Source organism: Periophthalmus magnuspinnatus, chromosome 1, assembly GCF_009829125.3.
Source record: "Periophthalmus magnuspinnatus isolate fPerMag1 chromosome 1, fPerMag1.2.pri, whole genome shotgun sequence".
In the NCBI taxonomy this organism is placed as follows: domain Eukaryota; kingdom Metazoa; phylum Chordata; class Actinopteri; order Gobiiformes; family Gobiidae; genus Periophthalmus; species Periophthalmus magnuspinnatus.
The window spans coordinates 10171974-10186649 of record NC_047126.1 but is presented as its reverse complement, the minus strand read 5'-3'; the positions used below and the strand labels follow the sequence as shown (position 1 = coordinate 10186649).

General features: G+C 39.9%; 1 protein-coding gene across 1 annotated transcript; it reads left to right on the top strand.

Annotated features, from left to right (window-relative positions):
* Positions 1-431: 431 nt before the first annotated feature.
* Positions 432-13261, top strand: rbm20 (RNA binding motif protein 20). The gene is made up of 14 exons (XM_055231720.1): positions 432-577; positions 3753-4701; positions 5326-5390; positions 6057-6166; positions 6520-6620; positions 8771-8917; positions 9003-9134; positions 9206-9285; positions 9395-10004; positions 10071-10154; positions 10230-10713; positions 10786-10851; positions 11819-11940; positions 12523-13261. Exons 1-14 carry the CDS (start codon positions 432-434, stop codon positions 12574-12576), a joined length of 3150 nt encoding a protein of 1049 aa, XP_055087695.1. The 3' UTR covers positions 12577-13261.
* The last annotated feature ends 1415 nt before the right edge of the window (positions 13262-14676 follow it).

Sequence of the window (14676 nt, the reverse complement as noted above, 5' to 3'; positions counted from 1 at the left end):
TTGCTGATGTCCTTTTGGAGCCAAGTGCACGTCTGATCTCACTGTGTCTACAGTCCTCTGAACTCTCAGCTCTCAGCACCCAGTTTGACACTGAATGTCAGGAGACCTCAGGTAACTTTTACTTGGCTCTTGTCAGCACTCTTTTCATCAGAAGGTCCCAACAGAGGGGCCAATGTTGATAACTTGTCAGAAAAAGCGAGTGTGAGAATGTATTGTTGACATAAGAAGCTCTAACGGCTCTGCCTGAGCAAGCTATGGGATTTTTCATTATACCGTCTGAACAGTCATGGGCTCTGTGAGTTCTCATGGTAATGACATACACATAAGTAGTGATGGATGCTGGGTGATGTGTGCAAGTGTGCATATTTAAATACTTGTCAGCTACTGTAGGACTAATTGCACTTTTCCTGCTTTGGGACCCATTTGTTGGAATGCTCTTTAAGTGCCACAGTTGGAAGCAGCTGTCACACAGCGAGTTCCCTCTGACCTCTGTGTCGCTCACTGACCCCAATCATCCTGTTCAGACACTTAATGGTTTGAAACAGGAGTGTGTGGTGCACCACCACAACCTTCTGCGGTCTGAGAAATAATTTTTAATTATTATTTTTTACTTTAGGAGTAATGGGTGTTTTACACCTGCCTTCACAACAAGCATGTGCACTTAAGGTTCACATTAGACGTGTCCACGCTGGATACTTGAGATTATACTTAGCTCACAAACTTGAGTTTATCTTTTGATATGGACTCATAAAAACTTGAGGTTGATCCCCAGCATAAATTTTGCCTTTTTATATCCATCATCGTAAAGTGAAGCTGTAAGTCAATGTGGACTCTCATTTGACAGGGGTCTTAATGTGTGAAGTAACAGGCCAGAGCCCACATTTCTGTGGGAGATACTTGTACCATTGCTAGGTGCTATAAATCAGGAAGCCCCCACAGCCCCATCTGTGCCAAAAGTGGAGCACAGCAAGTTGACCTGCTGTCCTGCACCCCCCCCCCCCCCCCCCCCCCCCCCCCACACACACACACACACACACACACCTCTGTCATGAAGGGAGCAATGCCTCTGCATTGTGGACCCCAACCAAGAGTCTAGTTTGATGAAAAGTTCAATTAAGGCTCTGGATGTTGGTGGAGATTTACACAGTGAAGGCTGATTTTGTGTGAAAGTGTCTGACGTGTTGTTGGCCTGTTACCTTTCTGAGCAGGTGCATGGACAGTCAAACATCAGTCTGGCTCTGATCTGTGACAAAACAAAACTGTATTTATTTAACGGTAGAACATGTGGAGTGCTTTCAAATGCAGTGACTTATGTTTCCTTTAAACTATCTTGGACAGTGTACAGCACCACCTAGTGGACCAGTAACGTCTTCACAGTTTTGTTCCACGGTTGATTTGGAAAATAACATCACGTTAATTGTTTACAGCATTGTCTTATCAGTAAAATGCAACACACCTAGCATATTGTTATTATTATTTTGTTGTTTGTTTGTGATGTGTGAGGATTAAATAATTACTCCTGATGAGTATTGTTAATAGTGCTGTAGTATATTATTGTAGTAGTATTATTAGAGTAAAGTTTGCCATGTTTTGTGCAAGGTTACTTTTCTCACATTTACCAGGAGCAGATGACCAATCTATTGAACTAATACTCGGCCTGTCATAATAATCACTATATTGACTAAACTTTCAATACATGACAAATGGATTATACTTTTTTGGGGTCAATATTTATCATGTGTACATTTTCTTTTCACTAGTGGGACATTTTTGGGCATGTTTTGGCAGTATATACGTTTTAAGCCGATTTTTAGGTTGAACAAATCATTCTATGATTCATTACAGATATAAACTAAGGCATAAAGTGTTTCATTCTACTATTTATTTATTGCAGGTTATCATGTTCTAACAATATTGTAGATTTAGAATATTTTTTTATGGTTTAAATCTGCCCTTTGGTTTTTATGTCAGTGGCATAAGTGAGTTTCCGTATTATCGTTTATTGGCTATATTTACTTCAGCAGTGTCTCAAGCGTCAAAATGTGTTATTGTGACAGGCCTAACTTATACCATGGTGAGTGTTTTGGAACTATTTATACAAAAACACTGAGATAGAACATTTGCTTAATACATTTTGTCTGTCTTTCTTTTTTCTCTCTTCTTGTCCAAGGCCATTTTACATTAAACCATAACAAGTATTACATTTCTTTCAAATAATTTCAAAGTCAATTTTGATAATAAGAAAAAGACTTGTTTCTACCCATTTTGATGCTACAGTGACGATAATAACTGTTTCAAAGAATATTTTACAATTATATTTTCAATCATTTAAAATTATTCAGGAAAGGTCCAGTTTAGCCCTATGTTGTGTATAATATTTCAGTATCAATAATTGTTCAAATAAGTATGTATTTTTCATAGTAGTTTTAGTATGTTGTAGTATCAATGTTTTTTGAACCAAGTGTCCAAGTGCTGTGTATTCATGTCTTTATTATCGGCTCCTGTCTGGACTCTAGTGTGTCTTTCTAAACACGCTCTGGTGAAGTGCGTGTGGATGTATGTGCTGTGTTAGTGGCGGGTCGCGCTCAGATGACGGACAGAGGTCAGAGTGTGGAGCCACGGGGGGGTTCGGCCGGACGCCCAGTGTCGCCCTGTGAAGGTCTGTTCTGCTCTGTCCTGTTACTGTGCCATGTACCTACCTTATACAGCCTGCAGCATGGGGTTCATCCAGAGGGGTAAAGTTTGTCTTGTTTAAATGTAGGATAAGAAGGTTTTGTGTGTTTTTTCATGTTATATATTTTACACATATACTTTAAGATGTTTTCCTCTTGAGACACAGTCAGCTGATGTCATATGTCGTTTTGTTTGGACGAGGAGAGCACATTCATGATTGGTGTTTGAATGCTGAATATATTGTATTAGTATTTTTCATAATAATGACGTCAATTGATATACATATAATTAAATATTTCTGTACACTGGTCATTTTAGTTTTATTTTATTTATTTAAGCTATATATTTTAATGTGAAATGTGTTTTCTTTGAACATTTGTGCTTTGGTACGTTAAGACACATACATTTCTTTAATTCTGCAGCTGCATACAATGACTTTTATCAAGTCTCATTTTCTGACGTAACAGGGCAGATCTCTGGCCTTTCACACCTGGCTGCTCATATTTGATGTGTCACATGATGGGTTGAAGTATCTGCTCCGCTGTGCCAGCTGCAGGAGCCATATTAGTTAAGGAGAGAGCGTGTCATGAAAGCTTTGGGCAGCGCTTATATTTATAGCTTTGAGTCACACACTGGAGTGGTGTAAGCATATCTCTCTCCGTCACTGGGCATGAAAGTGTCTGCAAATTGCAACAAAATATTGGGCAAATTCCTGTTGTGGCTTTCACTTTGTGACTGATCATCACAAGTATAAGAGTATATTGTGTATTTGTCAGTGATTTTTGATTATTTGTTTTGCTTGTGTTTTGTGTATTGGAATAAATGGCATTAAAAATATTGCATTGATTGTGAGGTTGCTCGGTCCTTCAGACTTGTGTGTTCCTTAATTTACTTAATTTTTTTAATACAACTCCAACTGTGATGATGTGTTTGAAATGAATTTATAAAAGTAGAACATCGTAAAACACTTTTAAAAGCATAAATTATAAAGGTTGTATTTTTATGACTATATTATTTCATTATGTGAACATAAAAGGTTAATTCACCTTGTAGTAACCCACTCTCATATTGTTTTTCAGCCTCAGCAGCGGCCCTGTGGACAGCGCCAGTAAGAAGGGTCTGCTCCCAGGAAATGTCCCGACTGCAGCCCCACCACAGAGCCAGCTGCTCCTGACCCCGGCCAGCCTCCAACTGGCACAACTACAGGCACAGCTCACCCTCCAGCGCCTAAAGCTGGCCCAGGGGGGCAGCCCAGCCTCTGCAGCCGTCCTTAATCAGGTCCTCTCCAGCGTGGCCATGACTCAGCCCTTGTTTAATCACCTACGAGCTTCAACCATGGTTGGAAACCCTCAGACCACATTCACCTCAGGGGTCCTTGGATTTCCTTCCTCTAATTCCACCTTAAATGCTTTGGCCGGTGGAGTGTTTAATCAAAGTTCAAACTCGCTGCATCCGAGCCAGCCGATGGGGGGGGGCACAGGGGCGCAGCAGACTATGGACTATGGCAAAAAGGCTGGATCAGCTTACCCCTCTGATACTGACAGACGGGTTCAGTACAACGTGATTGGAGGTACATCTGCTACAGCTAGTACAGACAGGCAGTACTCTCTGATCAATACTCAGGTGAAACACTTAGGTAGAGACTTGTATGGTCAGGATATAAAAGGGCAGCAGGCTGGGTTCAGCCTAAATGAGCAGAGTGTGTATAACTCCACAGTGCAAAGTGACCACTGGAAAGGCTCAGTCAGTCATACAGGAAACTGTGAGGCCTCAAACACCAGCCCTCTATGGACAGCAGCTGGACAACCACTCCGCTCCCGACCAGATCTGTACAACCCAGAGGAGCCCACCTCTGACCCCAAGTTTAACCCCAGTGGGCTGCAGGGATTTGGGGGCTACCAGGCGCTACATGGATGTGAAGAACTCAAGAAACTGCAGCCGCATCAAGTCAACGATTATTACGGCGTCACTCCCTCTCAGCTGCCCCACCAGTGCAGCATCTGTGACAAGAAGGTCTACAACCTCAAGGTGCATGACCAGCCATTCTTTCAGTTAGATGAAGCCTTTTGTACAGGAAATAATCCTTTGTTTTGTCTTGAAATGTTTGGATTCTGATGTAAACACAATATTATTATATAGTATTATTACAGTTTCTCCTGGAGTGATATATATAGGACTACTGTTTATTCATGTAGTAGTAATAAATATAATTGGCATTGGGCTCAACAAACTTTTTAAGCTTCTAATTCTGCGTTACATTTGGCTTTACATGAATCAGTCACTCCTCTGTGACAGTTGGCAGTTGTAAGGTACTGTACTTCTGTAGCCACAGTTGGCCTGGGACGGACAGACCAAAACGTGGCTCTGCCATTTCACACCAACAACGTCTTGAACAAAACCTATGCTCTCACACTTGACACAAACTCTTGCCCAAACAAACTACAGCAGCTTGCACTGCTGTGGTGATACTGAGCCACTGAAAGGAAACATGGCTATTTGTTTTTGTGTCAACTACATTGTTGCATATTTTAGTCTAATGCATTTTATCATGAGCAGGTACTATTTGAGTTCATATGAGGTCTTTTGGGTTGGTGAAGAGCTGTTCTTTCATTAAACAAAAGTTATAAACAACCATTTTGTCTGTGTTGGTAGGACTGGGAGCAGCATGTGAAGGGAAAACTGCACCTCCAAAACAAAACTCAGTACAACAGTGAGACGTAAGTAAAGTAAAGCAGCCTGAAGCTTGAGGAGGGCTGATCTGTTATGCAGTAACAACGACATGTGTTTCTGAAAACTACAAACCTCTGGAGTTATTCAAACTTTTCAGAAAGGTTTAAAATGTGTTTGAAAAACTACTGCATTGGACATTTGTTCCTCAACTGTTTTTGACAAAAACACAAGTATGATTCTGATTTTGTCTGCAGCTCTGTTATTGTAACAGGCTTGTATAGTAAAACAGATTGCTAAGCCCCGTTCACACAGCTCAGTCATATCCGGACAGATGTCTTATCTAAAGGACATATTATCTACACAGATCAGTTTCAGGGCTCTGAAAACAACACATTTTGAAACCAGGCCCCTTCACTCACATTATACTATAGCCAACTTATATATGACCATGGAGATGTGCCCTGCTCTGCCCCCGACTCTGCCCCTCTCTAAATTTATTTTTTATGACCAACCTTGGACTGAGGTCACAGCATCCTCCCTCCTGCTTTTCCCATCACACACCTCTCCAAAACACCTTAATTTCCCTTTGAGAACATGTTGTCATTGTTGTTCTTGCCTCATGCGCTGCTGTCTTAATATGAATCTGAGCTCTGTCATAAGATATGAGTGGGCAGGGAGATGTAGCTAAAATGGTCCGTCCCTGATTGTTGCAGCTCGGCCGTGGCATCGACTGGAGCGGTTCACTATGCTGTGGGCAGACCCTTGGAAGCACCAGTGAACTCGGGACAAACAAACTCTATGGTCTATAGCACCTCTGGTCAAGGTAAGAGACACCTTATACTGCTTTTGTGTCTCTTTTTGTTTAACTTGTAGAGAAATGAAAAGAAACATGCAAGGCTACGCAGCAGTGTTAGGTATTATGTATTGAAAAGTCATATAATATATGTAATGTCATGCTGAGAAACAGTATTTTAAACTGAAAATATAGATAGGTTCGTCAGTAGAACTTTTGCATACTTTAAACGGTGCTGTGTCATTTGAGGACAACACTCTAAACACACAAATACAAAATGGTACAGAAAGAATTTTCCTCATCTGTTGGCTTTAATGTACTACAAAAATGTGGAAAATAGATGTACTCTGCAACATTGAAACTGTTTCAAATGGTTTCCGCAGATGGATCCTTGGGGGGCAGTTCTTCATTCCTACCAGCTGCAGCCATGAAGACATATCCCCTCTCAGACACTGGTTTCACCCCTCTGCAGCTCGATCCAAAGGTGAGGCTAATGTTCCATAACTATTAGTGGGTATATGTTAGTGTAATTGAACATTTTATAAACTTGGCCTTGTTTATCGTTATTCTAAATATGTTGTGCCAGTAGCATTTTATTAATGAGGATTCATCTTTGTGTTTGCTGATTAGAAACAGAAATAGCTTCAGAGTTAAGATGTGCACAAAGAGCAGAGGTGTTACAGTGTAATGAAAGGCAGAGACTCGTGTTGACAGCTGCTGATGTCTTGCCCCAGGTTCCACAGTGTGAGGCATTGTTATTGAAAAGTGAGAGCTGTGTGAGCTGTGTGTTATGTAGATGCTCATCCACTGTGGAGAGTCTATTTTGTAATCTTTTAATTTTAGCACTTATGAGTGAGAAAATCGAAACTCCTCAACAGTTGAATTAATTGAGCGACATGAGTTAAGTCAATTAAAGTACAGCTGCTCCTTACTATGGTTGTTGTGTCTGTCCAGGCTTGTTGGCTGAGCTCTGGGGAAAACTGCTGGTACATGTCCAAGGCCTCAGATGGCCACATGGGCTCTGTGTTAGATGGTCTTGTTCTAAGATTCAACAGATGAGAATTCATACACTGAGCATGGCCTAATGAATATTCATAACTTAACTGTGATTATTTGGATTTCTCTACAACTCAGCAACTGTGTTTCAATGTCTTGTTTATGGGAAAGCAGAGCTGCAGGAGAGGGCTGTTATTTACAGAATAGTTGCTGGGCTCATTTGGCGTTTTATTGTCTCTGTGAGAAATATGCCAGTCATTTTAAATGAGCTAATGTTAGTGGCTTTAAAGAGGCACCTGTTGGAACAGGTGTTTTTTATTGTTTTTAAAGTGGAGTTAAATGACACATACACAGCATTTATCCTAAATATTTTTATTAGATTGAACCGATTAAATGTAAATTAAGACACTTGTAAAAATCCATATCAACACGCAAAATGTGTTCACCGTGTCCCTGAGCCTGGAGTTACAGTAGCGCCACGTAAAGGCGGACCGCTCGCAGAGATAAAAGCAGGTTTATGGCACTGCAGCTCGGAGCGGACTTAAAGACCCCAGAGCGTGCATAAGTGTAGAGTTTCACACTGGTAAAATGATCTGGAGATTTGGCAGGCTAGCTCTTATGTGGGAACGTGTGGAGATGCTGTGAAATCAGCCACCATCTCCTTATATCCTACAACAAGGATCCCACTTTGTACAAATAAACAAACATCATCACTAGAGATTCCTGTTAATGTCTGTCTATGCACTGCCTAAATACAGGGTATTTTTAGAGCTTTATTAACAAATCCATCAGGATTTAGTCGTACTATTGCTTCAGTGTTTTTGTTGCTTGGAGTTACCAAACAGTTGTTTGTTCTAATGATTGGAGCCAGTGGTGGCGGCCAAAGGAAACTGCTACTGTCTGCTGACTGATCTAGTGTCTGACAGTTATAGTTCTGTGGTCAGACAGTCTGCACTCTCAGACACAGACATACATTTAATTATCAAATCCCTTTAAGAATTGCTTGTTCTTTGTATTATACCGGAACATTAACAGCCTATTACTGGACTTGTTTATAGAGCACAACCTTCTCTGACCTTCTTGTTTTCTGGTGGAGCAGGGGCCAAGCCGACCTGTTAAGAAAATGATCACTATTAAGTCAAAAGCATTTTATGTGTCTCCAGCTGCTTCATATGGACTGCATATGGGCTGAAAACGAATGAATTATTGTTGGTGATATCATAGTAAGCCTGGACATTGTTTACCAGTGTCGTCTTCCGCTTTACAGGCTGACAGCTTCACCAGTGTAAAGCGTGTGTTATTCCCTGCACAAACCCTGTCTCTCCTCTTAGCTGCACATGGGGCTGTCTGTCAGGTCAAAGCAAAGAGGTGGGGACTGCACAATCAGCACAACAGTTGAAGAAATCAGAGCCCATGATCTAACAAGCTAAATTTACTGTGGCTTTTAGCACTGAATCAAATAGTGGCTAGGCAATGGTAATCATTATGGCAGGCGATAACATACATAGTAGGTGTGATTAAAACAATAGTGGTCTATTAACATATTATGTTTTTACAAAAATGTCAAATTTGACTATTTATGTTCATAGTGTATCAGAGGGTTGTTCACAAAAAGTGACATTAAGTCCTTTTCTGCAGTCCTTTCCTCCCAGGAAGGGGACTGTGGGGAGAGTGGTTCACATCTGTAACCTCCCTGAAGGTAGCTGCACTGAAAATGATGTCATCAACCTGGGACTGCCTTTTGGGAAAGTCACCAATTACATCCTCATGCGTTCCACACATCAGGTATTTATTTTTTTTAAGAATTCTTGAATGAAGCTTTGATTTTAAATTTACACCCATGCTTTTATATTGTTTATTGAATCATCAGGCCTTTCTGGAGATGGCTTATGTTGAAGCTGCCCTGGCAATGGTTCAGTACTACCAGCTCACCCCAGCTATGATCAACAATCAGAAACTCCTGATTCGAATGTCCAAAAGATACAACGAGCTGCAACTTAAGGTAAGATTTACTCTTGTTATTCTCAAACCCTATTCTCATACTGTATTACTGACTCCTGCTGTTTCATTCAGAAACCAGGTAAAGATGTTGAAACAATCATCCACGACATCACCTCTCAGCGAGAAAGAGAGGAGATACAGGAACAAGAGCAGTAAGAATAGAATTTAACTACATCTTGTTTTTTGTCTGAACTTGAACTAAAGCCAAACTTTAGTTTGGCTAAACTGATAACTTCTGCTTTTTTGATCATGTTGGAAAAGCTACCTGCCTGGCAGGGCCCGCTCCCGCAGCCCCATCAGCCGCTCTCTGAGCCCTGGTTTCACCTGTGATACCCCCGAGAGTGCACAGGGGGCAGTCTGTAGGGGTGCAGAGCGAGGAACCAATGGACTGGTGCCCCACAGAAACTCCTGGGACTGGGCCTCTCTCCCTCGGAGAGCAGTGGATGAGAGGGAAGACCCATGGCAGGATGGGTGCTGTCCAGATGAAGATAGGACAAATGGGTGGGGTGTAGACCGCCGTAAATCCTACCAGAAACTCACAGATCACATGAACTTAAGATGCGCCGAGGAGCGTGGAGGAACCAGGGACTGGCACCCACAGAGAATGTCTTACAGGAATATGGAAGACAGCTACTACACAAAGGAGCAAATATACAAGCCTCCCAGACCCCCATATCAAAGACATGACCTCAAGTCCAAGAGAAGAGACGCCGATTACCACCGGCCCAGGCACTCTGAGCTCGACACAAGCTCTGAGCCACCAAGAGCAGAGGACAAGAGAAGCTCACCAGAGAGAGGCCGGAGCAAAAAGACATCCAAGAAACACAGCAGCGCAGAGAGGCACAGTAAAGAGCGCAATACCGAACAGACTGTGAGTAACTGTTACTCTGCAGGACCTTGTACCAGGTTTGGTTTACTCAAGTTGATTCTTTTACAGGAACGACATTCAAAAGAAAAGTCTGCAACACCTCAACGCAGTACTCCGCCAAAGGAAACCAATGACCATGAAAAAGTAGAATGCGTAAGTATAGTAGTTCTTTCGTAATTCATCAGCAATATTATTCTTGATGTTTTAATAAAATAAAACTTTTTATAGGAGAGGGATGTTGAAAAGACTGAAGACACAGATGAAGAGTGTTGGTATCCAAAAAACATGGAGGAACTGGTGACTGTTGATGAAGTTGGAGGAGAGGATGACATCATTGAGCCGGACCTTCCAGAACTAGAGGAATCCCCATGCAAGGAGTCAGTGCACGTGGAACAACAACATGAAGCATCCGCAGATAAAAAAGAGGCTGTGTGTACAGAGGAGAAGACGAATGCGGAGGTTGAACCAAAAACTTTTTTACTGGGCAGTTTGGAGACTAACAAATGTACAGCATGTCCTGAAGAACCTAAACTTCATACATCAACACTAAAAGACTTAAATGACTTTCAGAGGCGGTTCAAAACCATGATGGAGGATAATGACACTGCAAATGGTGTTATACAAAGGGACATAGAAAATCATGTTCTTAATGCAGAGGAAGACAAACAGCAGGAGACTGAACCTATGCTCAATGGGGCACAATTTACACAGGGTATTTTAATAGCCATGCCTTGTGCAGTATTTATGTACATATTTGTTTGTTCATTTTCATTTATCTCTTTAGATTTTGAGGCCCTGTTGCCATCTTGTGAGCAGGACAAGGCGGTCAATGAGCACAGCATCCCTTTAGGTAAGATATCACTATAGCTATGGTTGTGTGATATGATATAACAAATCATCACATTTATATTCTTCATAATGATTTTTATACCATTTATTTGGTCTTATCTAGTACAAAAAATCTTTCAATATCAATTTTCCAAACATAAGAGTACAATATGTCTGAAGTCTGCCCTGAACCACATGCTTTTATGACAGACCATTGGTTGCGGAATCTTTGATGTAAAGAGACCCAAGCTGATCAGTCACGATACTTAATACAGTACTTAATACTTGATACTTAATGCTTAATGCTTAATGCTAAATACTTAATACTTAATACTTAATAAAAAGAGTTATACTAGATGCTTTTCCTAAACCAAATGGGCTTGGCACAAATTAGTTTGGTGCAGTGCAATGGCTAGGATATTGTAATGATTCATAATGATCAGGTTTTCTTTTGGCAGGATAAAGACCACAAGTGTTAAGAGAGTGGTCTGTGGTGTTAGTCTTAAGATAAAGTGTGCTCTTGGACACCCTATGATAAGTATACTGACAACCTGAGGTATTAACGCTCTAATTGACTGGAAATGCCCGGCTGCCCGCTGACCTATTTCCATCAGCAGGTTGTGAAATGGACTCCTGAGAGATGAGTATTTATATTATCATTAGAGCAGCACATGGTCTGGAGCTCTGATAGAGAGTTACATAAGAGCTGGTACAGGAAGCAACAACAATCCAAACAGAAACACATTCTGGTGCTATCACAGAGCAAAAATAGCCTTGCTGAGGATATGACCAAAACTTACCTCAATGGGAACTTTTTACTTTTAGTTTCCCATTGTAAATAATATTAGATTAGATTAGAAAATGATTATATAAATAATTATGTATTGTAAAGTGATTTTTATCTCCCTTTCACCATTTAAATGACTGTGTATTAAAATGTGCTTCAGAAGGACAGCTTATGAGTAACTGACACTCTCCTTGTACAACAGGGGTGGAGTTCATTGTGCCACAGGCTGGTTTTTACTGTAAGCTCTGTAGCCTGTTCTACACCAGTGAGGAGATGGCAAAGGCAGCACACTGCCGCAGCGTGGTGCACTACAGAAACCTCCAGGTTTGTCCCAAAACACTCACGTTTGAACAGCACTTTAACTGTACAGCACTGAGTCACTGTACAGACCAAGGTCCCCTGGTGGTCCTCACTATTCCTATCATCAGACATATAAAGGTTTATTACACAGGGTGCTAACAAAATAAGATAAAAATGACATACCATAATTGTGCAGTTATGTGCATACAAATGGAAATGCACACATGCCTCCTGAGCCCCCTGCTGGTGTATTCCAGCGAGGAGCAGCTGTGTTAGGTTTCTGATTATTGACCGGTCAGCACCACTGCGGCTTGCGTTTCTCTCATCCTTGGCAGCACAGCTGACAGCCGCACTCCTACAATTCTGCATTTGATGGATTACATTCCAGGAGCAAAGTTTTGAACACTTGTGCCATCTATCAAACAAGCATGTCTTGTACTGACTTGATTCTAGTACCATTTTAACTGGAGTAATTTTGTACAGTGCAAATAACTTACATTAAATATATGTATATATGTATGAATGTATATATAGATGTGTGTGTGTGTGTGCGCGCGCGCGTGTGTATGTATGTATAAGTTCTTATCAGATCATTCTTCTTTACAGAAATACTTGTCCCACTTAGCAGAAGAGAGTCTTTTAGGTCAGTTCACACAGTGAATCCAGCAGGAACCACATATGTTCTACTGAAGACAGCGCAGTGTGAGCAGTGACAGTGAAGATGGATATTGCTGAAATGTGCCACGGAAGCTGCGACTAATGGATGTCTGCGCTGACTTGAGAGTTTGAAATGTTTATGGACACAGCTCTGTAGAGTTAACCGTGTCTGTCATTTTGTAAATAACCCACAGCTGGTGAAATTCAAGGCTGTAGCAGTGATGTGTGAGTTTAATGTGATTCATTTGCTCTTTTATTTAAAGTTAAGTGACCCTGGATTATGTTAGACTGTACAACTTTTAAGAAGTTTATTTTTATAATGCAATTTCTCAATATAAAAACAATATAACAACAAGAACATACTTGTTGTGTCATACGGTGGGAATTAAGGAAGTCCTACAGTTTTGGGTTAGGGCTGAATCACATTTAGGCAAGATGTTGTCTTTTGAGGAGAACAAATCCTTAAGTATTTGTTTTTGCTTGTTTTCCATATATAATACAGTATTTAGGTCAGAAATCAAACGTGAAACACCAGTGATAAGAGTAGTTAAAGCCTGAATAATGCACATTAAGATTTGGCCTTTTAAAGAGAGTGTCAAACTTAATTGAGGAGATTATATAATTATTAGTATTGAACACGTTTAACCTTTAAAACTTGAAGTCATATCATGGTCTAATAATGTTTTACTCAGTTCAACAACTGAGGCCAGTTTCTCAGGTTTGTGACATGTAATGTTTTAATGTCAGGATATGACAGGGATATGTATGGGTATGTTTCAGTGCTGTTGCAATAAGTTGGCTGTGCAATTTTTTTTTTTTTTTTTTTTTTTTTTTTTTTTTTTTTTGTTGTGAATTAAACTAAGCTCAATGTCAAATACAGTAAAATGCCTTAAATCTTCAAAACTGGACCATGTGTGCCAACTAGACTGTAAACTGTGAATCTAATAAACCGAAGACAAGAGTGATATTCTTTTTAATATATTTTGAATAAATATAATTTAAAGATATCTGTAGAATGTTTTTTGTTTCTTGGTTTACAACTTTTCTACACACATTTATTGAGAGCATAATAAGCAAAATAAATAAATAAATAAAGTAAGATATTTAGGTTAATAATTTTATTTCTCAACTGGCAGAATTGTATTACAGCCTACATATGACAATGAAATTACACAAATTATGAAACATCATTTATCATCCATCATTTCAATAGTGTGGAAATGATGGGTTTATTCATCTGAACATTACTATGATTTTTAGCAGGTTACCAACTACATTAAATATGACAGGTTTTCATCTTTGTCTAATTATGACTTGGTTTGGGTGGATAGTACCTGTGTAAATAACTATCAAGTAGCGGTTTGTGGGGGGAAAAAAAAAAAAAAGTTGAGAGGTACAAGTACAAAAATACCAAAAGTACGTTGAGTTTTACAACAGAATCCCTCTGCCTAAATCATCAACGCTGAAAACTCAATCCAAAATGCAGGGCCAATTTACGAATAAAGAAGGACAGTATAAGACAGTATAAACCATCATTTAACAAAATAATCATCGTTTAATCATAACTATTGTATGATTATACAAGTTCTGGACCTTGTTAACATTATGGTTGCTAGGTAACAGTTATGGAATTGTCGCGTCCAACCAGAAAATAAACCTACGAACTTCACCAAAATGATAAAACTACAAAATAAATAAATAAATAAATAAATGGTAGGGGTTTTGGAAGAATCTTTAAATTATGTTAACTCAGTTTTCATGAAAAAATACTCACACCTGTCATTTGCAGTAATATAGGTTTGAAGTGTTGAGATGTCATATGAAACCCACATACTAAAGTTACTTACAGATACAAGCTAGTGACTATTTTTACAATCTAATCTTGTGTTTGGGACTAATTATTTATCATCTCCATAGATATTTCGTTTCTGTAATTAACCAGGTTTGTGTCTAGGGTTAACAATAATTATGTGTGTCACCGACAGGGGGTAGTATTTCCACGAGCTCTAAGTACCATTACATCACAGAATTTGCCAGAAGAAAATAAAATCCCGTGGTGATTTTCTATTGGCTGTCTTCTTTAAACCCCCGCTGCTCTTTAGC

Bases quoted from the DNA above. Each gene is read 5' to 3' on its own strand.
- rbm20 (XM_055231720.1), top strand. From the start codon at position 432: ATGCTCTTTAAGTGCCACAGTTGGAAGCAGCTGTCACACAGCGAGTTC. The intron at 9,135-9,205 runs GTAAGATTTACT...TGTTTCATTCAG, and splicing joins ACAACGAGCTGCAACTTAAG to AAACCAGGTAAAGATGTTGA. The intron at 11,941-12,522 runs GTTTGTCCCAAA...TCTTCTTTACAG, and splicing joins TGCACTACAGAAACCTCCAG to AAATACTTGTCCCACTTAGC.